Source organism: Fulmarus glacialis, unplaced genomic scaffold (genome assembly GCF_000690835.1).
Source record: "Fulmarus glacialis isolate BGI_N327 unplaced genomic scaffold, ASM69083v1 scaffold1234, whole genome shotgun sequence".
NCBI classification, from domain to species: Eukaryota; Metazoa; Chordata; class Aves; order Procellariiformes; family Procellariidae; genus Fulmarus; species Fulmarus glacialis.
In genome coordinates this window covers 22,560-48,094 of record NW_009207188.1, presented here as the reverse complement: position 1 = coordinate 48,094, position 25,535 = coordinate 22,560, and the positions used below count along the sequence as shown (strand labels likewise).

General features: G+C 49.0%; 1 protein-coding gene across 1 annotated transcript in view; it reads right to left on the bottom strand.

The window, feature by feature from the left end:
* Positions 1 to 301: 301 nt before the first annotated feature.
* Positions 302 to 25,535, bottom strand: part of LOC104075461 (sodium- and chloride-dependent betaine transporter-like) — a 45,300-nt gene continuing 20,066 nt past the window's right edge. Inside the window, exons 5-16 of the mRNA XM_009575981.1 lie at positions 25,282 to 25,422; positions 23,591 to 23,678; positions 21,884 to 22,016; positions 18,851 to 18,985; positions 16,520 to 16,623; positions 14,847 to 14,971; positions 14,455 to 14,567; positions 12,952 to 13,089; positions 11,397 to 11,499; positions 5,002 to 5,102; positions 3,746 to 3,916; positions 302 to 445 (exon numbers count right to left, since the gene is read on the bottom strand). Coding sequence (XP_009574276.1) covers positions 302 to 445; positions 3,746 to 3,916; positions 5,002 to 5,102; positions 11,397 to 11,499; positions 12,952 to 13,089; positions 14,455 to 14,567; positions 14,847 to 14,971; positions 16,520 to 16,623; positions 18,851 to 18,985; positions 21,884 to 22,016; positions 23,591 to 23,678; positions 25,282 to 25,422 — 1,496 coding nt within the window. The remainder of the gene's footprint in view (positions 446 to 3,745; positions 3,917 to 5,001; positions 5,103 to 11,396; positions 11,500 to 12,951; positions 13,090 to 14,454; positions 14,568 to 14,846; positions 14,972 to 16,519; positions 16,624 to 18,850; positions 18,986 to 21,883; positions 22,017 to 23,590; positions 23,679 to 25,281; positions 25,423 to 25,535) is intronic.

Here is a 25,535-nt window from a genome sequence, read left to right as displayed (position 1 = left end):
TTTTTCTTTTCTTTTCTTTTTTTGTTAATACGTTGTTTTTCTCTTCCTCGGTACTGGAGGACACTTCTGACAAAAGCGCGTTGCTCTCTCCCCAGCTGCTGACAGGGAGAGTTGTCCCCAGGGAGTCAAAAGAAACGCTGTCCCTGGTGAATGCAACCAGCTGGCTGGAAGGAGAGGGTGTCCCAGATGCTTCTGTCTCAGACGTGCAGGAGAGAAAGGAATAGCCCAGGAGAGAAAAGAAACCACTTCGGGAAGGAGAGAGCAAATCAGTCCAGGGTAAGGAGGAGACATCCCCGGTGCCTTAGAAGTGGGTTTCTCTCTCTGTGATGCTGAGCACCTCCTGGACCGGAGGGGACCATCCCTTGTGCTTCACTTCAGACAGACCCACCACGTGCTTCTTTGGCTGCGGCAGATCCTCCGCTGGGGAAATCAGCTGTGTCAGCCGCTGCGGAGAGGAAGTCTCTGTTAATTAAGCTGATAAACTGACACCCAATAGCGATCCACAACTATTGCTGGGGGGAAAGGCATCTAGAGAGCTAATGCTCCCAGCTCCCTGCTCCTCTCTCGCCAAATGGCTGTGAAAGGGAGAAGGAGAGCAGGCTCACTTTAACTGCTCTCGATGACAATTATTCCACCTCTGGGCTCAAACCCAGGCCATGGACTGAGAACCCGATGTGCAGGGTTGTCCTCACAGACATGTTTCTGGGAGAAAGGATGTTAGCGATTAGCCCCACAGACATTTTCTGTGGTCATGGAAAAAACACCATAAAGCCCTTTTTTTTTTCCCTATGCCAAGTAGCCGTGCTTCCCATTGACTTTGGTGGGAGCTGTGGAGCCTTCCAAATGGTCTGACCATCAGAAAAGCTGGGCATCTCCTGCTACCCTGGTCCGAAACACGGTGGCAGGTGATACCTACCTCAGTGGCACTTCCCTGGTAAAGCAGTCCCTCTGCAGACGGGTTCCTGCCATCCCAAGCCATCCCAGCTCCCCTCTTCCAGCCAGCCAGACTGCAACGGTGCAGGCAAGGGTTGTGGAGCAGCTGCCTGCCCTTAGCTCCCCCCATCCTCTGCAACAGAGGGGTGCTGCAGACTGCTCCACACACATGTATGCTAGTGTTGCGTCAGCTTTGGGCATGTTTATTCTTAAAAAATGCAAAGAACTTGGAGCTCTTTGGGCAAAAGGTGTTGGCCTGCAGAGACAGCTGCTGTGAATTTCTAGTCTTTCTCATCCCATTTTTGAAACCCCTCTGGTACCACACACCTTCCTGAGCGCCTGGGCTCCTCCCAAAGCCAAGTAACATGCAGTGTCCTGCAGCCACCTGCCCGGCTCCATGGACCAGTGTATCACTTCCCTGCTGAATACCGACCTTCACAGTTACTAACTTTTTCCATCACAAGCTGTTCAGGCCAGTGCACGCTCCTCCCTTGCAGAGCGCATCACAAGCAGAGCAGGCAAGTCATCCGTGACTTGTTGGATTAATTTCAGTGCTTCCACTCCTTGTGAAGTGTCTGCCAGAATCCCGGATTTTGCTCATTTATTCAAAGGTATTTGCCCCGTGATTTCTGAAATCAGCCTTGGCCTGCAGTTACTTTGTGAGCAGTTCATTGTGAGTTTTTAGTCTTTGGAGCTTGAGCTGTCTTAATCAGACACATTAGGAAACAAAATTTGTGTTTCTTGGTCGGTCAAGTGTAACAAGAGGAATCAGTTCGTCACAGTGACTGATCATAATTACCAATTACAAACTTGCTTTCAGTGAATGGTTTGCAATATTCAGTTGAAAGGCACTGTTCCTGGAAGCATGTCTGTCAGGAAATTAATTCACTACATTTCTGGGGGGTGTGACTGGAAAAAGGGAACAGGTATATTTTGAGAAAGCCTGTTTTCAAAACAGGAGCAACTATTCCAGGAGGTATCACGTGGTTGGTTTTGATTCTCCCCTGACTCAACCCAGGCTTAGCAGCTGATTCCTTCCTACGTGCCTAAAGCACATCCTTGGAAGTTTTTTCGTACTAATATAACTGAGAACTCCCTGGAAATTACAACTAATATCATCTAAACCAGGGCAAATATAAAAACCCTCAATATGAAATTGGCCAAATCAATTCCTCAGATGTGCCGTAAAATAAGCATTAACACTACTTACAGCAACATTTCAGTCCAAAGGCTCAAAGCATTTTGCAACAGGTGAGAAATATTGCTTGTTTAGCAGGCAGGACATTTGGGCAATTACTTCACTGACAGCTCCAAGTCCTCATTTAGATATATGAAACCTCTGAGCTCTGGGGAGTCAGACATATTGTCAGCCACCCAGTCAAACTCTTCAAACCGGCCATGGGAAAGGACAGATGCATTACCGCTAAACGGCCTGGAGCACAGGAGAGGGCTGTAAGAGGCAGGATTCAAGGTCTGAACTTGGAGCAAATCATACCACAACACCTTGGCACAAGATTCACCTGGAGTTCCTCATATTGGGAGGTGTACAGCTCCCAGCTCCCTCCCAACGTTGTCATCTCTTCATGGCCATCAACCAGGAGGCCCAAGGGCCAAAGGCAGCTAAACAGGAACTATTTCATAGCATCGTACTTCTCCTCCACTTCCCTGCCTGCATGGCTTATGCCCCTCTCACTGTGTCACTGAAGACTTTCATGGCCACCGTTCCTGTCTGGGCATTGCACTGTATCTTCTCCTGAGCCTGAGATGGGCATTAGCCAGCTCTGCCATAACTCCTGTTGCTCCCTATTAAGTCACATCTCCCAGCCAGAAAATTAGAGCCCCCGTGGGCACAGATTCACTTTCCCTGAGGCAATGGAGCCACCAAGGACATTCTGCACCCAGCCCATCCCTGGCTGTCTTGGCAGCACAGGTTCCTCCTCCCCATGACCCCACAATGTGACTGTCACACCTACACCACAGCCACAGGGATGCTCCTGCCCCCTGTTCACCAGCTACAGATGAGTCTACAGTCACTGAGGATGGGGAAGGACCAGAAGAGAAATTGTGCAGAAATTTATATGCACTGTACGTCACTCAGGTCTTTCTTCATGGGTCAGGTGGGGTGTGATCTCTATGACACCATCTTCCTAGACATGCTTCTTCCTAGGACAAGGTGTCTAGAGTGAAAGAGGACAGGCTTGAGCATGGCACAGGGTAGACCTTTACAGCTCTGTGAGCACGTCCTCCTTAACAGCCACATGTCATTTCTTCAGAGAGAATAACATGGTCCTGACCCAGGACTAAAAGGGGAGGCAGAGGCAAGGGACAAGAAGTAAAGGCAAAACAGATCCTGGTTTTGCACCTGGTTTGCACTGGCACTAGTCAGTAACAAAAGAGGAGGCAAAGGTGGTGGCATGCCATCTTTACTTACGTGGCCAGCAGGACCACCTGAACCGTAAACCAAACAAATTAGCCTGTGGCCTCAGGTAGCCCACAGTGAAGGGGTCCTTTGCCATCCAGTGGAGACAGCATTAGAGACGCTCTGCATATGTCTACATATTACGCTGAGCATGGTGGTGCAACATCTCATGGGAGACTCTGGATGTTGGATGATCACCCTGGAAGCTGTGCTGAGACTCCCCATGCCCTCCAAATTGCCAGCAAGAGATACGGGGTATTCTGGGGAAGGGCCTCTCTCATCCCCCTTGCTTCTCAGAGGAGAAATGTGCCATGTACATCTTCCCTGGGGCCCTTCCCATGAGCCATCTGGGGGAAGCAACCGCAACTCGCCCAGTGACCACAACCCCAGTACCTGCTTCAAGGTTCCTTTGGTTTTCAGGAGGATGAAGATGACGTAGAGAGGAATGCAGACCATGGAGGAGAGTGCCATCAGCCAGCCCACCATGTAGCCCCAGGGCGGGTACACATAGGAATTGTTGTATTTCAAGGGTGTGTACTTGATCAGGGAAAACAGGAAGATGGCCTAAGGAGCAGAAAACACAGACATACCCAGAGCAAAGGGAGCAGGAAAGCCAGGCAGCGTGGCCACCCTGCAAGAAGCAGCTGGGTGGCAATGAGTGTTATGTCTTGCATGAGCTAGCATGGACCTTGGTAGCTGCGGTCAGGCAGAGCTTGGTGCACGCTGACCACACAAAGAGTTATCTCAGAGCCAGGACCAGGCTTCTCTGCAGTGTAAAGCCTTCAGGCTTCTTAAGGGTTCAACCTAAGCAAAGTCGGCAGCAGCTTTGAGGGTCCAGCAACATTGAGACAGCCATTTATTCATATCGAAGTCAGGAATTGTTGTCGTCCCTGGCAGAATCCCTCCAAAAGTACCACACGGGCACAGATTTACCCCTCTTGGGGCTCTCTAGCCACAGAGCTCTCATGATTTGGGCTGGATTAGGCTTGGTTTGAAAATTTCCCTGATATTCAACTCCTGTTGGACCCCGAGGATGAAGGACTGGAAATCTTTTGTAAACTGTAGCTATAGATCCCATCTGTGTTCTCACCGAGGTCAAAGAAAACAACTCTCAACATCAGATGCAGGAGCAGAATTTGGCTCAGAAATCATGTAAAAGTCAGTGGAGCAAGACTGGCGATAAACTCAAAACAGGCAAGAACTTGCCTGACTTAGGGTGCATTTTCTTTAAACACAGTTGTCACAGAAGTTTTAAAAGAGATTTAATAACGTAGAAAGCAAATGGTTGTGGAAAGATATTTCTGAACCACAGGAGGTCACAGGAACACAGCCTGAAGCAAGTATTTCAGAACAGGGTAATTCTCACTGGTCTTCTATTCAAAAGTATTTGACCAAACCTCTCCAGACTTTGAGGATACATTTCCCTTTGCCTTCACAGTAAACAAGTGGCTTTTCAGGCTCAATTAATTTTCCAGGCAAAACATAAGGCTTTACAAAGGAAATAAATTGCTGCCTCAGCTATGGACAAGCTTCTGCTTCTCCATAGCAGTTTGAAAAAATTACAGCAGCACCTTGAAGACAAATCAATCTTTTCTGCTGAGAACCCAGGGACCCGGAATAGTATGCCATGTTGTCATAATTGCACTTACCAAGCACAGACCTGGGGTGAACACCAGCCAGCATATCTTGATCAAAGGCCACGGCCGGAAACCAATCATGTCCTCAATGTTGTCGTAGAAGCGGTTGGCACCTTGGCCACCAGCCAGCACAGAGGCAAAGTCAGAGGTCAGATCACTGTTGTTTCATTCAACCACTATTCACATCAGATCCCAACTTACTTTATCCTCAGTGTTTATTCCTGGTGAAAACGTGGCTATCCTAATAATATAGCAGCAGGTAACGGGCTTTTCTGGCATTGAAAAGGCCCATCTGTGGCTAAATACAGATGGAGGTTTTTAACTTCAGCCATAAGTTATCAGAAAGCTTGACATAGAAGAAATGCCCTGTCCCTCAGACAGCAGCAGCTGTAAGTAAGAGGATGTAGCCCATGTGCCACTAAGAGCTGGTAAGGACCGGCACAAGGAAAGGAGGGGTGCCTGGTTTATAGGTCAGCAAGGGAAAGTTCTTGCAGGTTGATCACAGGGGATTGTGTGAGCCCAGAGTGCTAAAAGGAACAGAGAGAGTGGGGGACACCAAATAAAACACTCTCTTTGTAACCAGCTTGGCACACCAGGGAGGTCATGTCAAGAGTCCCCACTGAGCTGGGCATTTCCCCAGTCATCAAGAGCCTGCTTTCCACAGAATATTTTTGGCATGAAGCCAGAAGACCTGGCAATCTCAACTCTGCTGGAAACCAAATCTTCCATCTGCAAGTGCTGCTGTACTGTCCAATGGGAGCTGTCCTGTGGGTGCCTGATCTCCTTCTCCTCTCATTAGTTTCATTTACTAGATTATGTTGTTCACAGTATGCGGGACCCACCTGAATCTCATGGTGCACCAGAGTGGCATATACCTCTGAAGAGCATCTAAAAGTCCTGCCACTGGCCAGACCCTGTCCACTGACTCTTCCCAACCCAAAGCACAAAGAGGAAATGTATGCAATGGTATATAGAGGAGACGGTGTAATGCAGGTGGACTTCAGCAGACCTTGTAGTAAGTTGTAAGATGTCTTCAAGGAACAAGAGCCAAGTGATGGCCAAAAAGAGATGTAAAATGAAGAAGAATCAAGAAGTCATTCATAAGATGCCCTAACTTCTTCCTAACTAGAGCTAACCAGAGTTAGTATATCAGACTGCCTCAGGTAAAATAGATTAACAATATTAGACAAAAAAATGCAGCTAGACTGTCCATAGGAAGGGTTACCAATCAAGCACCTCTGGGATGAAATAATACCATATTTATCTTATTGAAGTTTAATCACAGTGCTTAGCTGATAAAGAAAAGCTCTGCCTTTAGGGGTGTTCATCCCGCTGTGAACTCAAGGTCATACCACAGTTCCTACCTGCAAGCATGATGAGACCTTGCTTCTTTGCATCTTAACATCAGAAGACTGGGCTGGGCAAAATATACGCCTAGAGGACTGGCCACACTTGCGAGTGTTTGGGGTTTGGTGAGTTTTATTTTGGTTTGTGTTTTTTATGACTTAAATTGCTGTATTATGTTTCCTTTAAATATATGAATTCTACAAAAGCACACTATGTGTTCTTTTCTTTTTTGTAATTCTTTGCATTATTTTCTATATCCCATGACTAATGTTTGCAGGAAAGCTCTTTTCAACCCAGCTTTTTGAAGTATTTAGGCTGGGGAGGGTAGGTTCTTTGAACACCTCATGGTTCTCGTCTTGAGTTGGCAAGTTAACAAAGTAGCCTCCAGCAAAGACAACAAGCTGTGGCATATCAAGGGACACGCAGCCTTGTGTGGGAGCCCAGCCTACACTAGAGAACAGAACCCTAAAAATTCCAAGCTGTAAATATCATGAGGCTTCAGATAGCATTTCTGAAAATATACTGGAGATGGTGTAAAAAATTTATTTTGCCAAAAAGCCAAACTCTTCCACAGGGTGAAAAAAAAAGGAGAGAGAGATAAATGGTGTGACTTGCAGTTTAGAATATAAGCATAGCACAGTCTCTTATACCATACAGTGTTTCCACAGAAACACACTGTGATGTCAGCCATGTGATGGATAAATTCATTCGTAATACAACTTTGTGGAAGCCAAAGTTTCACTGCAAATTTGGATCTAAGATCTAGTGGAAAAGACATAGCAATTAAGAAATACAAAGATGCCAAACAAAGAGACAGACACAACAGACATCCATCCTCCACCAAGAAAACAACCCAAAACTTATGTTGTTAGTTATGGTGTGCCTCCACCTGTCCTTATCCCTATTCTCTGTAGTACAACCATCAGGTCTGCATTTCCACAGCTACTGCGGCAGTCAGTAGGTGATGTGATGGAACACAATGGGACTGACACGAATGTCGTTGGAGAGTATATGAACAGGAGGTTTTACATGTTCTACGTTTCGCAGGCAGATAAAAAAGTAATCAAGCTAAGAAGTCATCAGTTCAATCACTCAGCATTGTCTTTTTGAGCAAATTAGAAGCTGGAGGATGTGTGCAGTCCCCCTTCCTTCCCAGCACATTAGAAGGATTAGATAAAGCTCCTGCAGAGAAAACCATAAAGATTTCCCCAAAGAGATTTTTGTTGGAATGAACAAAGATGTTTGCTGTTATCCCCAGTATCCCAAGACAAGGAAGAATGGTATGCAGGCACAGGGCAGTATCCATGCATGCTGGTACCACTTCTCTTGTGCCCATATCCCATATACCTTCAAAGCTGTTGCAAGCTTTTCTGACAAATCATTTAATTTTGCTACATAGATTCATAGGAATAAATTTCACATGAACCCAACTAGAGATTTGCTTACATCCTTACGTCTTGTCCTTATGGAGCCCTTCTCATTTTAAGTAGCTTATAACAACTGCAAGTGATACCCCAACTGAAAGGGACAAATATTTTATTTTATTTTTACAATATCCAGAAACAGTGAGTTTCACAGGTCTGCTAGTTTGGAACCTATGAAAAAGCCCTCCCTTTCAAATCTTTTCTCCCAAGCTGCATTTATTTGCATTCATCTATATCAAATTTCATCCGCAGGATTTCAATAGGTGACGACCCCGGCTCTATGCCATAGTGCTAAGCTTGTCTCTGTTCCCTCTCTGTCTCGAACCTGCAGCATCAACACCTGCGCCAAACCTGCGCAAAATGCCAGCAGCAGAGGCGTTGTGGCACTGCAACAACTGCGCACCCTTTGGGTACAGAGCAGGCCCCTTACCATCCATAAATAAGCGTGTAAGATTGCCTGTAGCCAGGGCATCCGAGAGGATAAAGCACGCACAGCCAGAGCAAGCTGGACAGGCAGGATCCAGGCAGAAGGAGGCTGACGCTTCCAGCAGCCATGCTGCATGTGAGCAAGACAGCGAGAGAAAGATTTATACCAGCACAACACGGGTTCACCCTAGGGCCACCCACAGGTACCCGCTGGCATCAGTTTGCTTTAGCTTTGTAAACAGCCCTAATGGTTTCAGGCCCGGCTCTCCTGCAGTGATGGAGGCACTCGCTTTCTCCTGGAACAGCTGATCCTAATGCGCATGCTGTGACTGCCTGGAAAATATCCTCCCTTGTAGCGCGTTTCGGTGGCATCATGTTGTGAATCCCAGTGCTCAAAACCCGTGCCTGCTTATATGAGGGCTGCCTGTCCCAAAGAGGAAGGGAGAGAGGAGAAGGGGGGAGGGGGGAACAAAAAACCCTCCAACACCCCCATCTAGGGAGCATGATCAGCAGGTCCGATGGCATGCAATCCTTTCACAGGCAGAGAGCAGTAGGCAAGGAAATCCTCTTTGCAAGATCTTTGCAAGAGCAGCTGCCTGGCAGCAGAGGGAAGCTGCCAAGAGGTGGGTGGTTGGCGTATGTGCTGGGAGAGGGGAAACTCAGAACGCATATTTGTGTTAGCAAAAATGCTGTAATTCTTCACAGTGTAAGCAAGAGGCTCAGCCCTGCCAATTCTGAGGCTGGGAAAAAAAACATTAATTGGCACCAGGCACTTTTTTTTCCACTAAGATGCCTCACTTTGGCCCTCTGACTACATTTCGGACCAGAATCAGCCCAATGGATGGAAAGCAGAACGTCAAGAGGGTAAAATTCCATTGTATGGAGTGGGGCAAATGAACCCATGGGGGTGAGGGAAATGGCCATTTCTCAGTCCCCAGCTGCTCCGTTCCCTTGCCAGGCTGCTGGGGCAGCATCACCTCTCCTGCTGCTCATTGTCTGCCGATGCTCCTCTCCATGGGTCCTTGGAAAAGGCATGTGGCCTGTGCAACCGTAAAAATGGCAGTGGGGTTCTATACATTAAAGCATAATTCAGTTTAATGTAACCGAGCACGGTGATGATGAAGCCCTGTCACAGATGGATGGGAATTTCCATCCCCCTGTAAATCCCACAGGGACTGGGTAGAAGGTGACTCTAAATTAAAATCTGGCTAGGGTCTGGTATTGTAAGCTCTCAGGTGAGCATCCCTTGCAGGACATCTCTCTAGAATAAATCTCTCTTACAGATCTGCTTCTCTTGCATTCCCTGGAGGTCAAGCCCAAGCAGGTGGACCTGCTACCATTTCAGTAAGAGAGGAGTCCATCCAGACTAACAATTGGCTCCTGCTGCACATATAGCGTTTGCAGAAACTGATAAACCCTTCATCAGCAACTGCACTACAGCCAATGCAACCTCTATAAAACTGTAAGCACCAGTTCTGTTCACTGTCTCTTCTAAAATAAGACGAGGTGACACCAAATGAAATTAGCAGGTGGCAGATTCAAAACAAGGAAAAGAGAACGACCCCTCACACAACATCTGACCAAGCCATGGAGCTCCTTGCTGCAGCATTTTGTGGATGATAAATGCTTATCTGAGTCAACTGGAAAAAATAACAGAAGAGAAATAAATAGATTTTACTTCTGGCTCTGGAAATCCCTGGGCAACAAGCTGAGTATTGCATCTGGCTCCGGGACGCCCAGCACAAGACAGACATGGACCTGTTAGAGTGGGTCCAGAGAAGGGCTGTGAAAACAATCAGAGGGGCTGGAACACTCTTCTGTGAAGAAAGGCTGAGAGAGTTGGGGTTGTTCTGCCTGGAGAAGAGAAGGCTGCAAGGAGACCTTGTTGCAGCCTTTCAATATATAAAGGGGGCTTGTAAGAAAGACAGAGACAGACTTTTTACTAGGGCTTGTAGTGGCAGGACAAAAGGTAACAGTTTTAAACTGAAAGAGGGTAGATTTAGATTGGATATAAGGAAGAAATTTTTTACTATGAGGGTGCTGAGACACTGGAACAGGTTGCCCAGAGAAGTTGTGGATGCACTATCATTGCAAGTGTTCAAGGTCAGGTTGGACAAGGCTTTGAGCAACCTGATCTAGTGATAGATGTTCCTGCCCATGGCGGGGGGATGGACTAGATGACCTTTAAAGGTCCCTTCCAACCCAAACCATTCTATGGTTCTACAGTAAATTGTTAGAAGCTGGAAGAATATTCACAGCAAGTACCATTGCTAACTTTTCTGCTATTGTTCTCCTTCCTGAACATCCACTCCTGGCCATTGTAAGAGACACAACATGATGCTCATCCCTGCAATCTTTTCCTTAGGTTAGGGTGGCCACGCTGCTTGGCGTAGCTAGGAGCCAGCAAATGTGTGATTGTGGGATGTTGAGGGTCTGGTCTAAGCTGGCATCTACTATAGCTTTGCACGGTCCTTAGAGGTACTGAGCTCCTGTAGCTCCATGAAGCTAAGGAGAGAGAGCAGCTGCTCTGCATCTCACACAACTAGACCCTTTGCCCAAAAACCACCAGCCTCGACATGAGCTTCAGGGAGATGAACTGCAGCCTGTTAAAGAGATCTCCCGTAGGATATCACAGGATACTCTTCTTACTGCACAGACTAACAAGCAGTTGGTTTCCTTCTGACAGTTCGTGGAGCTCAGTTTAATCCTGCTCCTGAGTAGTTTAGTTACAGACTTCACTGAGAGCCAAAGCAGTCCCTTCCATTTCTTTTAGGAGTGCCATCACAGCCCGTGCAAACAGGAAGCGTGTATCACTGCAGAAGTAACACACACCAAAGTCTGCATCCCAGCATTGTGTGTTAAATTAATTGACAGGACTAAACTAAAGGCACAATGCAAGCAGACAATAACAGAGACCAAAGAACAGCAGTCACTCTTCTATAGCTGATTTTCTAATTCAAAGGTCAGATGGGAAGAGCAGCAAGGTAGTTCAACGTGAGGAACCTTAAGAGAGGGAAAAACCATTCCTACTCTTGATGTGGAGCAATTAAGAAACGTTGCAAGTAGTTTCCATGCAGTGGAAACCAGACAAGAAAGAGGGTAATTACAGCATTTCTTTCCCCCCTAAGTATCTTTTCTATCCAATCCCACTCCTCAACCCCCTATCCTTGCCTTGAGAAAGAGCAACACAGGTTTTTGTCCTCCACTTACCATACACCCATCCTACACAGATGACTTCAAAAATGGCCAGGAAGAGCAGGCACATGCCGCTGGCAGCATAGTAGTCAAAAAGCTGGAAGATGTACATCCCACCCTGTTGAAGAGGTAGAGAAGAGAGAGTCATGGCAGGACTATTCCGTGTGAGGGAAAAATGACTGAGGCAAGCAGAAGAGTAGCAGCAGAAACACTGTACCTAGAGCAAGTGGGAGAAGGAGAAGAGCCTTCTCTTGGGGCTGCCCCCACTCAGTCCCAAAAAGACAGTCAGGCCTGGTGGCAGGAGAGCATTTCATGCCCATTTTATGATACTGCTGGGCTAGGCTGGTTTCTATGTCCATAGGAGCAGGAGCCAGTTTCTTTGCTTGTTTTAAATCAGTTAGCAAGTTTCCAGCATCATTTCAAAATACCATGTAGCAGTGCAGAACTTTGCACCCAAGAAACTGGGATCCTGAGGATCAGGACATTCAGATACCTCATTTAAGCTGCACCCATCTTTACATATTGTTCAAGGTCCAAGCCCTGTGATGGCTTCCCTGCTGCCTTTGCTTTCAAGCTGAGCCCTGCATAGTTGCCATCAGCTACCTCTACAGGTCAGGTTGCTGACTCCTCTCTCGTACTTTCATGTGTTTTCTCAAAGAGAAAGCCCCTTCAATACAATTTAGGCAGATGTTTTCAAATAGCACTGAAGAGCTCTAGACACTGCCAGAGTAGCAGAGCAGTTACCCCTTCATCCCACCACTTATTAGGTGACATCTTGCAACGATGGGAGTAGATGCCTCCATGCAAGGGGGCGTGCAAAAGCCATGGGAACCCTTAACGCACTTTCACTCAAAGCTCTCTCGATCACAGTGGGAGCTGCCTTCAGCAAATCCTTAGCCAGGATCCTGTTGGAGGATCAGCTGTGCCTAAGAAGTTTAGCAGGAATTAGCTGTCACTACACAGCACATGGAGGCAACACAGTGCTAAGACCCCCGCCCAAGCATGCGGTGTGCATGCACAGCGCAGCACAGCACGCCACTGTGCAGGAAGAGGTGCTTGGCTATTAGCTGCAGAGCAGGGCAAACACCGTGCACATAGCATCACACCGACACAGCTCTACTGCTTCTGGTCCCTGGGAATCACAGGCTTCCCACTGGCTCAGGCAGGGTTACAGTGCAGCCATTACCCCTGGCCTTCCCTCCCACTGCTCAGCTTCTGTGGAAAGCAGCCAGCAAATGATCGCTGCCCTTAGAAGAGCTTCTGCTTGTGCAGCTCAGCTTGTTTTAGCCACCAGGCCTGGTATTTGCACAAAGCGGTATGTCAGGCGGCCTCTCTGGGCTGCGGGACCGTCTCTCTGGAAGGCTCAGTTATGCAGCAAGTACACTAGTATCATGCAGGCATAAAAAAGGCATATAAAAGCAGCACCGGCTGTGAGAGACACCAGTTAATGCCTTAGAAATGAAGGATAATTAAGAGCATCAAAGACAAGCTTGCTGTCTCTACCCACTCCTCCAGAGCAGTCTAGTGGGGTTTCTGGTGCTCGGCTGTACCCCAGCTACTCCTTTCTTACCTCAGTGACCAGCAATAAGCCCAGCAGGTAGCATATGACTGCAATGGCCAGGATCAGCAGCTCCCGACGCCCCTTCTTCCGAAACACTCCCGGGAACATGTCAATAAGAGCTGTCACCATGCTTTCCACACAGACAAACTGCAGAAGACAACAGATTAGAAAAAACAGTGTCTCCCCTTCCCCAAGCACACATTCCCTCTCACTGTCCTTTTTTCTTCCAGCCACCCAAATCCTTATTTTTTTGTTTTCTTTTTTTGTCTGTCTTGCTTCCGCCAAGGGCCAGCTGCAACTGCTAGGGACCCAAACGCAGCTTGGTAGATCAGTGAGGTCTCCTCTGGAGCTGCAGACCAAAGGTGTTAAAAGTACAGCCCCATGTTGGGAGGATGAACTGTGAGATGTGCGATGAATTGCCTCAAACTCAACAGAGCACGCTGCTGCACAGCAGGAACGATGGAGGGATGAGGAGGCAAGAGGCAGACTGCACCCCTTGAGCAGGGTGAGGAAGCACCTAAGATGGCACAAGGAACCCTTGTGACAGAGGGGAGCTCCCCCTGCCACCATGAAGCTAAGGGGAGCGAAGCGACTGTGGGGGCACAGCTCAGCCCTAACATCAAGCACACGCCTCATACAGCAGGACTGGCTGCAAAATACGCCACGACTGCCTGGGACAAGGCAGTAGAGCGGGCAGCTGGGGGTCCCGCAGGTGAATTGCTGCCTTTCGTGGGGCTGACCGTGGGGCAGGACGCCTGCTCATCACTGGATGGCTCTCGGTCCTGCAGCGTACGTCACCCATGGGATACATAAGAGAACATCAGCCACTGCTGGGACAGCCCAGCCAGCATGAAGCAGAGCTGTAAGCAAGATGAGGCAGAAGGGGACTTCGACCTAGAGAAATCGAGGAAAGAGACCTCATTCTCCAGGCGCAGGGGCTGAGGTGCTGCAAAGCGGAGCCTGAGCAGAGCACCCTGCCTGGCAGGTGTGCTGGGACATCCCCTGCTCCCCTCATGCTGGCTTGCCAGGGTTGCACACTGCACTCCACAGGGTGCTCTGCTGGGTTTTGCTCCTGGCATAACAGGGATATGGGAGGGTAAGAGATGGGCACACCAGCAAAGAGAGCACACAGGGGTTGCTCTGGTGAGATGCAGCTAGGAGAAAACAGCCCCATTCCCCTTCCCAGACTGCCCTGCTCTGTGGCGGACCTCACTCCACAGTGTGGAAGGTTTCTGTGCAGGCACAGAGGTGGGAGGGGATGTAGCTGTGACACCCTTACGTACACACAGGGAGAAGGATGTTAAACAGAGACGCCAGCACACATAATCACTGGTCTCCCATCGGCCCTGGCTCTGAGCTCCCACACTGTGAAAGTGTTGCGGACGATGTGCAGAACATATTTGAGGTACCAGCAAAGCACATAACCACCTTATCCTTTCCCATGGCCTTGGGGAGTGCTCAGGGTGGGGACAGGCACCTGGGCATTAGACGAGGAGGGTGTGTTTGCTATACCTGGCTGTCCAGTCCCAAGAAGATCAGCATGAGGAAGAAGAGGCAGGACCAGAGCTGAGACACGGGCATCATTGTTACTGCCGTTGGATACGCTATGAAAGCCAGGCCAGGACCTGCCAACAGACTGCAGGATAACCACAAGTGCCCTCCACCCCACCACCTGCCACCACCACCCTGCAGCACAGAGTGAGCTTCAAAGCTAACCCCACCACGGCTCCCTGCCCACGCAGAGCTGAAAGCCACATTGGGAAGCACTGGTCCTGCAGACCTTGCTGCAGACACCCACAATGACAAAGAATGTAGATAACATCCTGGGCTTCACTTCAGAAAAGTCCCCTCTCCATCAGGCTTTCTGTTTTGCCTTGGTTCTGAAGTCTCCTGGAAAAACCTACCTGATTCAGCCACCTTTGCAATGGGTACACCCTGCTCTCGAGCCATGAAGCCCAGCACAGAAAAAATGGCAAAGCCAGCAACAAAGCTGGTGGCACTGTTCAGGAAGCAGAGCATGATGCAGTCCCTGCAGGGAGGAGACCAGAGAAAGATTGGTGTTTCCCACTGCAGAATGGCTCCGCTTGGGATTACTCAGCTTCCCCAGCCAGACAGCATGGACCAAGGAACAGCAACGCTGCTCTTGAAGTCCATCAGAAGTAAAAAGCTCAAAACAGAACAGAGCCAAAAATCAGCCTACCTACTTTGTACCCTATTGTTCAAGAGCTATAGGACTATAGGCGGCACAAAGAGAGACATAGGACACCACCAGTAGCTTGTGAATAGGATGCCACAATGATATACGTAGGGACATGGCAATGAAAGAGTTAACAGGAGTCAAGGGAATAAGAAAAACAAAGAGAAAATGAGGAAAACAGCAAATTAGAAAAAGGAAGATGTTGCAAAAGTAAACATAGTCAAGAAAGAGGAGCATCTGAAAGCATGAACACTTACAGGTTCAGTAGATCTGGTAAAACAAGGACTAATGGGTTAACAAAAATCCCCCCCCAACAAGGGTTGTGTCTACACTGTCTTTATTAACTATGCTCAGATGGAGGCTGGAGCATGTGATGCCACTTGTCCTGAGACTTTTGTGCACTTATTTCCCAAGAAAACGGGGCACTAGTTTGAGCTGGCTGGGCTGAAAACCACACGCCCCAGGATCCTGCATAGGCAGCCGCCAGAGCAGACCCACAGCATCAGCTGCTATGGGGCAGCGTGGACACCCAGCACGTTTGGGCCACCCAGAACTAAGCTGCCAGTCCAAGGCATCTAAGGCATTAGAGGAAGGCGTCAGCACACCTCTCTGTTGGTGACAGATATATTCCGGGAGAGCGAGGGGCAAGTATTAACTGCCTGACTAACAGCCGTGGCAGCACCTATTGGAGAATGGAAGAGGAGAGGTGATTGATGTCTCCAGAGTACCGTTACATTTTCCCATCCATGCTGGAGCAACACATGAAGGAATAACAAAGTTCCTCAGGGCTCTGTGAAAGGTGTCAGAAATGGTCCTGATGGCTTCACTGAGCTCCATGTCAGGCCATGGATAAAATAGATCTGTAATCCAAGGGCAAGGAGGAGGCCAGACAGACTTGATTAATCTTCTTGATAGGATCAGAATGCCGCTGGCAGTACATTACCCTGATGGCAGTAAAGCACTGGAGGCAGGGGGCCCAGCCATCATCTTTGTACCATCTCCCCTGTCTAGCAAGTGACAGCGGAGCTGGCCGTGCCATCCCTGCTCACTCACCCTGTCAAAATAGCCTGTGCTGTCTCCACAGTGGCTGCAGACACTCTCCATTTTCATTCCTCCCCCTCCTCCAAACTCTCCCGTTTCCAAGCTGAGTCACGCGGGAGAGCACTACTAAAGCCATTTTCTGGAGCTCCTGTGTTCTCTCAGCCACTCTCCATCCCTACACTGAGTCCTCTGCAGCTTCCACACTCTGAGCAGCTCGACAGTCAAAGCAGCATGACCCAAGGTCTCCCCTGGGGACAGAGCCTGCCTGAAATGCAGCTCTCTGCTGTTTGTCTCTGAGCAAATTTCCAGAAGGATGTGAGGGATCCAGGCTCCTCTTACCTGTAACAGTTGTTGGTATATTTGTTGTAGCTGCCCAAAGCTGTCAGGCACCCCTGGCAAATGGCGTAAGAGAAGAATATCTGAGTGCCTGCATCCATCCAGACCTGGAACAGAGAAGATCGGTGGTGTCCAGACCTGGCAACAAAATAAACAAATGGCTATGCCCTGTCTAGCAACAACCCCTTCATCAGTGTGGAACAAACTGCATGAGACAGAGAGGGGCTCGGTGGATGTAGAAACTGGGATATTTCTCTGGGAAAATTGAGCTATAGGACGGAAAGTCCTCTAGAAAAAGGCTCCCGAGGGGACCGTATTTTCACATCCCACTCAAAGCGACGTAGAGCACTGGTTGATGCCTGACACAACTCATCCATCCCACACCTTTGCGTTCCGGGTGGAGATGGCATCCCTGATAGCGTGGCTCCGGCTGAAGTTGGCACTGCAGGTGTCTGTGGTCCCTGCATGGCTCAGGGTTCGCAGAGCCACTGGTGAGTTGTCTGAAACAAGGGCCAGTGAATCCTTTGCATGACCAGTGCACTCCCCTCCCTCAAATCTGGTTTCCCACATCTCTGAGGCCATGGTGCAGGGTGAAAGGGGGAAAATTGCTGGGTTGAGAGCTATCAGGCCAGTGGGGTGTCATGGATGCAGGTTCCCCTTTGCTCTGGCATTGCATGGGAAAAGCTGAGCGGGCTTGTTCACCGCTGCTCCAGCCCTCTCACCCATGGAGGATTCCCTTGTTCACTCTGTGTGTTGTGGGTTGAACTGCAGCTCTGCTCACACCCTCCCAGGGAAAGCCCTGAGCTTCGAGTTAGCAGGCAGGCAGGAAAACAGCCCATCTTTCTGTTTGTGTGTTCCCACTCACTCTCTTTTTCCTCTAAGCATCCCCCAGCTGCAAACAACCAGGCAGCTGCAATTTGGCAGCCTTCAAAAAATCCCAGCCCAGGCATTGCTGCTTAAATTCACGCAGATCTCTCACAGATAGACGCATACATGGGAGCCCTTCAGGGGCGGGCATGGGCACACATCCCTCTCTACACCAAAGCCCCACATTCTGCCTAAACTCAGTAGCAGGATCTCTCGCTCCTGCTGCGCTGGGTTACAGCAGCCTGGAAAGACCACGTCAGCTTTAGTTAGGCTGTGAAAGATAGGGAGGTTTTCAGTGAATAAGCTCTGACCATGAATAAAACACACTCAGCCCCAGTCACCCCCCTGTTATTTATTTTGATATCAAAATGCCATTTACGTTCAGCTAGCTCTTTGCACTCAGCGCACCACAGATTTTGTATTGACAACAAATAATTGCATCTGAAAGCCATTTGCGGGAAGACAGTGTGTTTGGCAGCTGGTTTGGGAGCAGTTGGGACTTTGGCCATCTGGGAAGATGCAGGAGGTAAGCTGAGACTGTGGGCTAAGCATATTGCTTGGCTGCCTCCATGAAAAGATTCAGCGGTGGAATAATTAACAGCAGTGTTATTTAAATGGTCTTCTGCGGGGGGGTCTGCATTAGCAACTCCCTGGGATGGCGGAGGCAGCCTGCACAGCGCTGCTGAGCCCACGTGGGGAAGGGAAGCAACCTGCTGCTACAGAAAGGTGCCCAAGCAGACACCCCGGAGGGATCCTCCAAGGGGGGATCCTGCCGCCTGCCCCACGCAGCTCCCAAGGGTGCTGCCCACCCCCTGCCAACCCAGGCTACCCTGCGGGTCCTGGGTTTGACTACACCCTCTGCCCTAATCCAGACTTGCCCTCCCTGGGTAGACAGCATCCCCCCTGCCAGGGGGGGTTTCCACGAGCTCCAGCGAGTGGTGGCAGGGGCTGACATGCTCCCTTTGGCCAGCTGCTGTCCCAACCGACTGGGACCAGCCCCTGGGACAGGTGAAGCAAACCTGCTGCCCAGCCTGCCTTACCTGCACGCATTCAGTCTCTGCAAGCACAGGGACCCTGCACTCCCTGAGAGGGCCCTGTTGGAGCCAAACTAAGTGCTAACCAGGCCAGAAAAAATGAAAAGTGGTAGATCATTCCCCCCTTTTCCTTAATTATTTGCATTTAAGACCTAGCAAAATTATCTGTTACATGCTGAATATTTCATATACTCTTCTGGTTTTGCTGAGCCCATGAGTGGAAATGACCTAATATGTCCATATGTTGCAGACACACGAGCAAAGGGCTGTGCTGTGCAGGAGGACGAGACCCCTCTCCGCTCTTTTAAGGAGGTCTCACTGGTTCTCCGGTCTCCCTTCAGAGAAGACAGCTAGATCCTCAGCTAGCAGCAGATCCAAGGGTCAGGGCGCTGGAAACCTTCCTGTGGCCAGCATCTGCCTGACCCCCACCCACCTGCGGGTCTGCCAGCCTGGAAATGTCTGGCTTCAGGTAGAAGATGATTCCCTCGGCAGCACCGGGCAGCGTGACTCCTCGCACCAGCAGGATGATAAGCATCATGTACGGGAAGGTGGCAGTGAAGTAAACGACCTGCGGGCGCAGGGAAACAAGAGGAGAGAGGGTCAGCGGGGAGGGGGTGCAGGCATCACCTCATCTCATCTGCAGGCCCCCACCCCGGCAAACGTCCCTGGACTCTGCTGTTGACTATAGCTGCTACTGCTAGCGTAGAAGAGGGGTGGGAAAGAAATTAATCAAGGTTACATCTCACCGGTGATTTAGTTAATCTACATTTTGTTCCTCACCCAAGACTCTGCCACTGGTGGCTCTGCTTTATTTTCTCTTTCCAGTCAGTGTAATTTCCCTGCTCTCCAGCTGTTCTCTTCATCTTTTTAGAGCTGCAGAAGAAACCCAAATCTCTTCTTGTCACTGAGTTTTAATGAGGAGTTATTAAAATGGTCCTATTCCCAGCAAGAATTTTCCAAATTAAATAGCAACTTTTGCTGCCCAATTTGAGACACCTCTGAGGGGTCTCATTTCCAGGGGTGCTCATGCGGCTTTCTCATCCCTGCAATGCCTCTGAGCTCACAGGTGAAAAATGGGGGCACCTCAAAGCTTTTAAAGAAAATGTAGACCATTATTTTTGTAAAACCTTCTTTTCAATTCTTCTTGTGTGTAATGTAAATAAATATTACAGTAGAATTAATCATCCCTAATCCACTGCCTAATGTGACTTTTTTTCCTATTGGCAAAATATCCATGAGCAAGTTGCAGCTTCTTAACATTTATTCATTATTAAAATTCATCCAAGTAATGTGAAGGCTTGTTTATTCTATGGATTCATAGTGAGGGACCTAAAATGACATTTTTTCTGCTTAGCGATAATTGGTCAAATAAGTCACAGTACGTGGCACTTTTGCTGTTCCCCGGTTGAATGAGAATGCGAGCACTTTTGGCACAAGTACTAAAATCCACCTTCAGAAATCACTTCTGGAGAACATTTATACACAACAGCTGAATGCATAAGGAAAGGAAACATAGAAAGAGCATGAGAGTGGGCAAAATGAATAAAAGAAAAAGGCTTTTAAAGAAAATGACTCTTCACAGAATTATTTGAATTTATTTTCCTGAGGTCACTATTGTTTCTTTAAGTTTGGACTCCTTAAATCACAGAAGCATAAACACAAGGGTCTGGCAGGGTTATCCGATTAGAGCAGCCTCCTAGTCAAGCACAACATCCTCTTTACTCTGCAGCTGTTAAACAAAATTATGCACCTACTCAGAATTCCTGGGACCTCCCTACCACTTATTCTAATATTCTAATATTCTAATATGTAGTCAGTGAGGAAAAAGAAGGAAGGAGCTGATTTTTTTGACGGTGCCCCTGTGAAACTCAAAATTACTACTGCAGAGAAGACAACTGGCCTGTCTGGCCTGTGGTATGTCTCGGGGCAGAAAAACCCACCCTGTATTGCTGCACCATGTCCATAACATCTATGTGGCAAAAAGTAAGACCTGTAGTCTAAAACTTGTGACGGAAAAATCTTCTGTGGTCCCAGGAAAACCATTCCAGCTACTACCTGCTCTCACTGTTTCCTCTCACTTTCTGGTCTGACTTTGCCAAACCCAGTCAGCCCAACCAGCCTGACTGAACTTCTTTAGCCTTCTCCTACAAGGCAAGCTCTGCACACCGGGGCAGCACTGGGCAAAGGAGAGACTTGGTGGAGAGAGGGCTGAGAGCTGAAGGGAACCTGGGATGACTTAACTACACTTCCACGTGGATTAAACAGCTTCTCAGACCCAGTCTCCCAAGATCAGAATGATACCTCTTGTGAAGACGGCACTGTCATATTCAAAGCAGGGAGCATCAGAGATCTAAGATTTAAAATGTGGAGCATCCCCTTTCCCTGTGTATGTGGAGTCTGGCTCTCACTCCTTGAGAAACGGTGCAGGTCAGCACTAGGAAGAGCCAGAGTCACCAGCAAAGACTGGGAGAAACCTAGCAAGCAGAGGAAGCTACTGTCTTGCTCTGTTAAAAATGGGTGCCCAGTGCAGTTTTAAGGTGGGAGATCGGATTTGACACTGAAACACAGATGTCCAGTACTACAGGAAACGTCTGTCAATACTAGGGATAGTGATTTGAAGGAAGAAGGCCGCTGCAGAAATTGGTTTCCTTCCCTTTGCTATTGGGACATCCCCTGGATGCCTACAACACCCAATCATTGTTAGTAGCCCACTTGTCTCATTGCAGCTCCAGGAAGGAAGGAGGTTCTGAACAAGTCAAGGCCACAGCAGCATCCCTAACACCCACCCCAAGGCATCACACCCTCTTTCACCCCAGAGGGATAACCAGTCCACCTGATCTATGGGATAAACATCAAGAGGGAGCATTGACTCCAGCCTCACTAGCAAAATGCAAAAAATGACTGACTAAGCCAAAAACCGCAGAGTCAAGGGCAGTACAAAGGAGAGCACAGACACCTCTCCCAACCCAAGTATTTTGCAGGATAAAGAAGCAGGAGAGATTCATTATCAATTCACTGAGCTGGTTACAGGCAGCAGCTTGTCTATTTTCCTCAAGTGTTTAATTATTGCCAGGGATAGGAAATTTGCCACTGCAGAGGATCTTGTTAAAAACACCAGCAAGCCACACCAGGACAACACACTGGTGAGTGGATGGTTCCCAAGGGCATTTGGGGCGTATCTGTCAGCCACTGTGGGTATCAGCAAGGGACAGGGTGACCCAAGACGCCCCTCAGTTCCTAGGTCTTTCTCTGTTCTCCCCTCCGTGTTTGACCTATTCTTTTATTTTTCCTCTTACAGGTCAAACACAACCAGTGTAAATCAGTATAGTCCCACCAGGTTTTAGGTTTGACTTTGGTACTGTGGGTCTCTTGCCTTTGCTTCACAAAGAGGGAAAAGAGATTGGTGAAGAAATGTAAGACGGGTATGAGGCGGCTTATGGACTAGGAGGACAATCTCTGTTCCTACTTTGCCTGTGGACTTGACCCCTTTCCAGATGCAGAAGTAGCAGATGATCCACGCCAGCAGGAGACACAGAGCCAGTTCCCAGCGCACAGTGCCCAGTTTGTGAATACCATCCGTGAGCCCCAGGACTCGCTTCCTGCCGGTGTCCAGGGACAGGGAGAGAAGCATTAACACCCCAGACCCCACTCATTCGTACAGAACTTTCCCACATTACCCTGTTCAAACACTTAAGAGACTACCCACAACACATCTGCCCCAGGCTCCCAGCCATGTGAATCACCCCAGCACTGCCTAGGGCTTTTCCTGCTGATGCTGCTCCATTGTGCCCTGTAGCTGGCTCGAGCCCTCCCAGTCTCTAAGCCCATGGTGCTGTGCCCATCTGACCCATGCAGCACAAAATCACCGCCTGTCCCACGTTGCTCCCCCTCCCTGGCAGCTGCCCAGCAGACACTACTCAATCCAAAGCAGGCTACCAATGCCATCATCACCCCATGGCCACTGCTCTTCCCCTGGCCTCCCCATACACTATGGACATCCTATACATAAGCAGAAACAGCCTTTATGATTCCTATGCCCTTCCTTCAGCCTCATTCCCTGAAGACTCGCCATCGTGAAGGTGGGCCATACAAAAGGTCAGCACTGCAGCTCATTCAGTCCCAGCAGCCTAACCCCACACTTACGATTCCTCTACACACCTTTCCCCAAACCAGCCCCCTTGGGGCCCCCTTGCCCTTGCAACCTGTGCAGAAAACCTGAACAACCATTTCAGAGGGGTCACAGCTCTCGCTAAACGGTATGTGCAAAGAATAGGGCAGGAGAGGGGGTCTGGCACTGTGTGACTCTTTCTGCACCCATGGGCACATCTCATCTTCTCTGTGCCCTGTGGTGGCTGCAAGGGACAAAGCACACTCAACCCTCTCAGAGGCACTTTAAGAGCCATAAATGAGAAAGAAAAGCACTGGTGAAGCTGAGGCCCTGGCACCCTTCTTCTTTATGAAAGCTTCCCCAGTGAGGAGGTGGAGAGGCAGTGTGGCCCCTGCAGCCATTTCAACCTCTCCACACTGCAGTGATGACCCCTTCTGGGACACTGTCTGGCCTACTGTAGGACTTCTCTTTCAGAGGTGTTTTGTTGCCTCCAGCCCCATGACTAAACCTCCCCAAGACCCTCTCTGGCACCTCACCCACATGCAGCAGATCCCTGCTCTCCAGGGATAAGCCTGAGCAGCCTGATGGACCACTTCCCTTAGGCACCAAGCAAGACATGGTCAGAAGAAGGGAAAAGGCAGTTTTGTCCCTTTCTGTTTCACTGTGGAGGACTGTTCAGTCTGCCCTGACCTCTCATGCTTGCCTGCCAACAGTAGCCTGCAACACCCAATTAGAGTACCCCTGCTTACAGCAAGCCCTTATCTTGTTTTGGTGCCTCTTTCTGTGGCCACACTCACCTGGGCACCTCAGTGCCAGAAAGGAAACATGCCTGTGCGTGTGTGCACACGAGGGCAGGCACTCCGTGAGCAGCCTTCGGGGTGTATCTAGTCCTCATGCCCCTGGGCTCTCTGCCTATCTCCTTGGCAGCTCGGTGCATTGTGCCCCCCACGTTCGGTCCAACATGTGGCACCTCTCTTGGTCCTACAAAGACACATAGCCCTCCCCCCGGCTACTCCTACAGCTGGATGACAGAGGAGCCTGAACAGAGGGAAAGCGATCACGTACTCCCAAAACTCAATCATTGGGGAGGTGGCGTTCGCAGGCAAGGTCCTGTTGTCCAAGCTGGAGCTATTCAGAATGTCCACACAGAGATCTACCAAAAGAAAAGGAAGCTGATGAGCCAGAGAAATTCTCCAGGGCTCTTCCATGAGGGATGCTCCTTCCCCTCTGTACCCTAACCCTCACTCTGGCAGCACACAGACCCTTCACCCCATGCTATAGACCATCTCATTAAACTCTTGCATCTCATTAGGCATCTCATTAAATTCTGGCTCTCCCCAGCTACGAATCCCAATCCAGTAGCCAGAGGTCTTCGGGAAGGGGAGAGAGGAAGGAGAGAGGAATTCCCTGCCAAATGGAAACCAGATGGCTGCAAAATGTAGATTATTGAGGGATAGCCACTATGAGTAGCCAGGATAGAAAATCCCATTCTCCTCCCACACCACGCACCATTCCCTGTCCACACATGCACGCATATGTTCACACATGCCACAGATGCCCTCATGTTCCACTCTGCCATTCCCAACCTTGTCACATAGCGTGAAATTACTAAAAACAGAGGAGATGCCATGCATCCAAGAAATGCACCTCATCTTGCATTTGGCAAGCAAAAAACAATCCACCAGAAAATCAAGGAAGCCCAGCTCTGCCTGGGAAGCTTCTGCCTCTTAAGAGAACATCTGTGGCTTTCCTCGCAAACAAACCCATGCTGGGGGAGCTGAAGGAATCAGACCCACTCTTTAAAAGGCTGGTTACCTCTGCTGGGATGAAGGGGTAAAGGAAGCTGTGAGTGAATGGCCCATGGGGTGGAGAAATTTAGCATATCACAGAAATGAATCATCTGAGCCAAGAGAAAAAGGGAGGGAACTGAGCTGCCGCCAAAACCCTTTCCAGCCTGGCTCTCTACTGAAAGAAAAACAACCTGTTCAACATGGTAAAAAAGGCCTGTCAAGGACATCAGATCCATGAGGGTTACCTCACATCTACGCCATCTTGCCAGGCACAGCCCGGGTGCCTTGAATAAAACCAAAGCCAGGTCTTCTCTGCTGGGCAAAGTTACGTGGACTATGGGCATGAGGAGATGAGACCCCTGGCCAATGTAATGGTATAGAGGCTTGTATGGTTGTGATTAGACCAGAAAAACAGAGCCTTTAGAGTTTTGTGTTACTGGTTCCTGCACTGGGAGACCTGTACTGGCAAAATCCTCCAGTGCAGGCCTGGCCTGATTTAGCCAAAAGCTGAGCGCGCAAAGGAAACTGTTCGGTATGTGGCAGCAATTGTCCCAGTAACTCTGAAGAAGTGGGGTAGAGTAAGAGAATTGTGAGATAAATTGTTGTACCAGAGTTAACGAAAAGCTCCTGCCATGTGAGAAGGACTCTAGATTGGCTTGAAAGCTCTCCCAACCCACCTACCTCTCCTGCTTGCCAGAAAATCTGGATTTTTCAGTTAAATCTCAACACCCAAAACATCTCCATGTGGAAATAGTTTTACTGTCCCCTGCTGCTAGGCATAGGGTCATACCGCTCACCCTTTCTGACACTTACTCATGGTGAACAAAGACAGATGCCTTTGCAGGAGTCCCTAGCCACATTGCAGCTCATGAGAGCTTTTTATCTGAATAAAAAATATTTTCTACAAAACCCAAATAATTCCTGGTAATTGGGAAGGAGCTAGGAGCCGACCAAGGGAAGGTGTACCTGAGTTCCAGGGGTTATTGCAGCTGGACCACGGTAGCACTGTGGTGAAGGAGCTGAACAGGTAGAAAAGCGCCCAGGACAGGATCACAATGTAGTAGATATTCAGATAGCACTCAATGACTTGTGAGGCATATCCAATTCCTGTGAAGGAGAGCAAAGGAGGTTTGCCCAACACATCAGGCTTAACCCCAAACAAAGACATAGATCATGCCATGGTAAGAAGGGTGCAACACCAACCACATGGCTCACTAGAG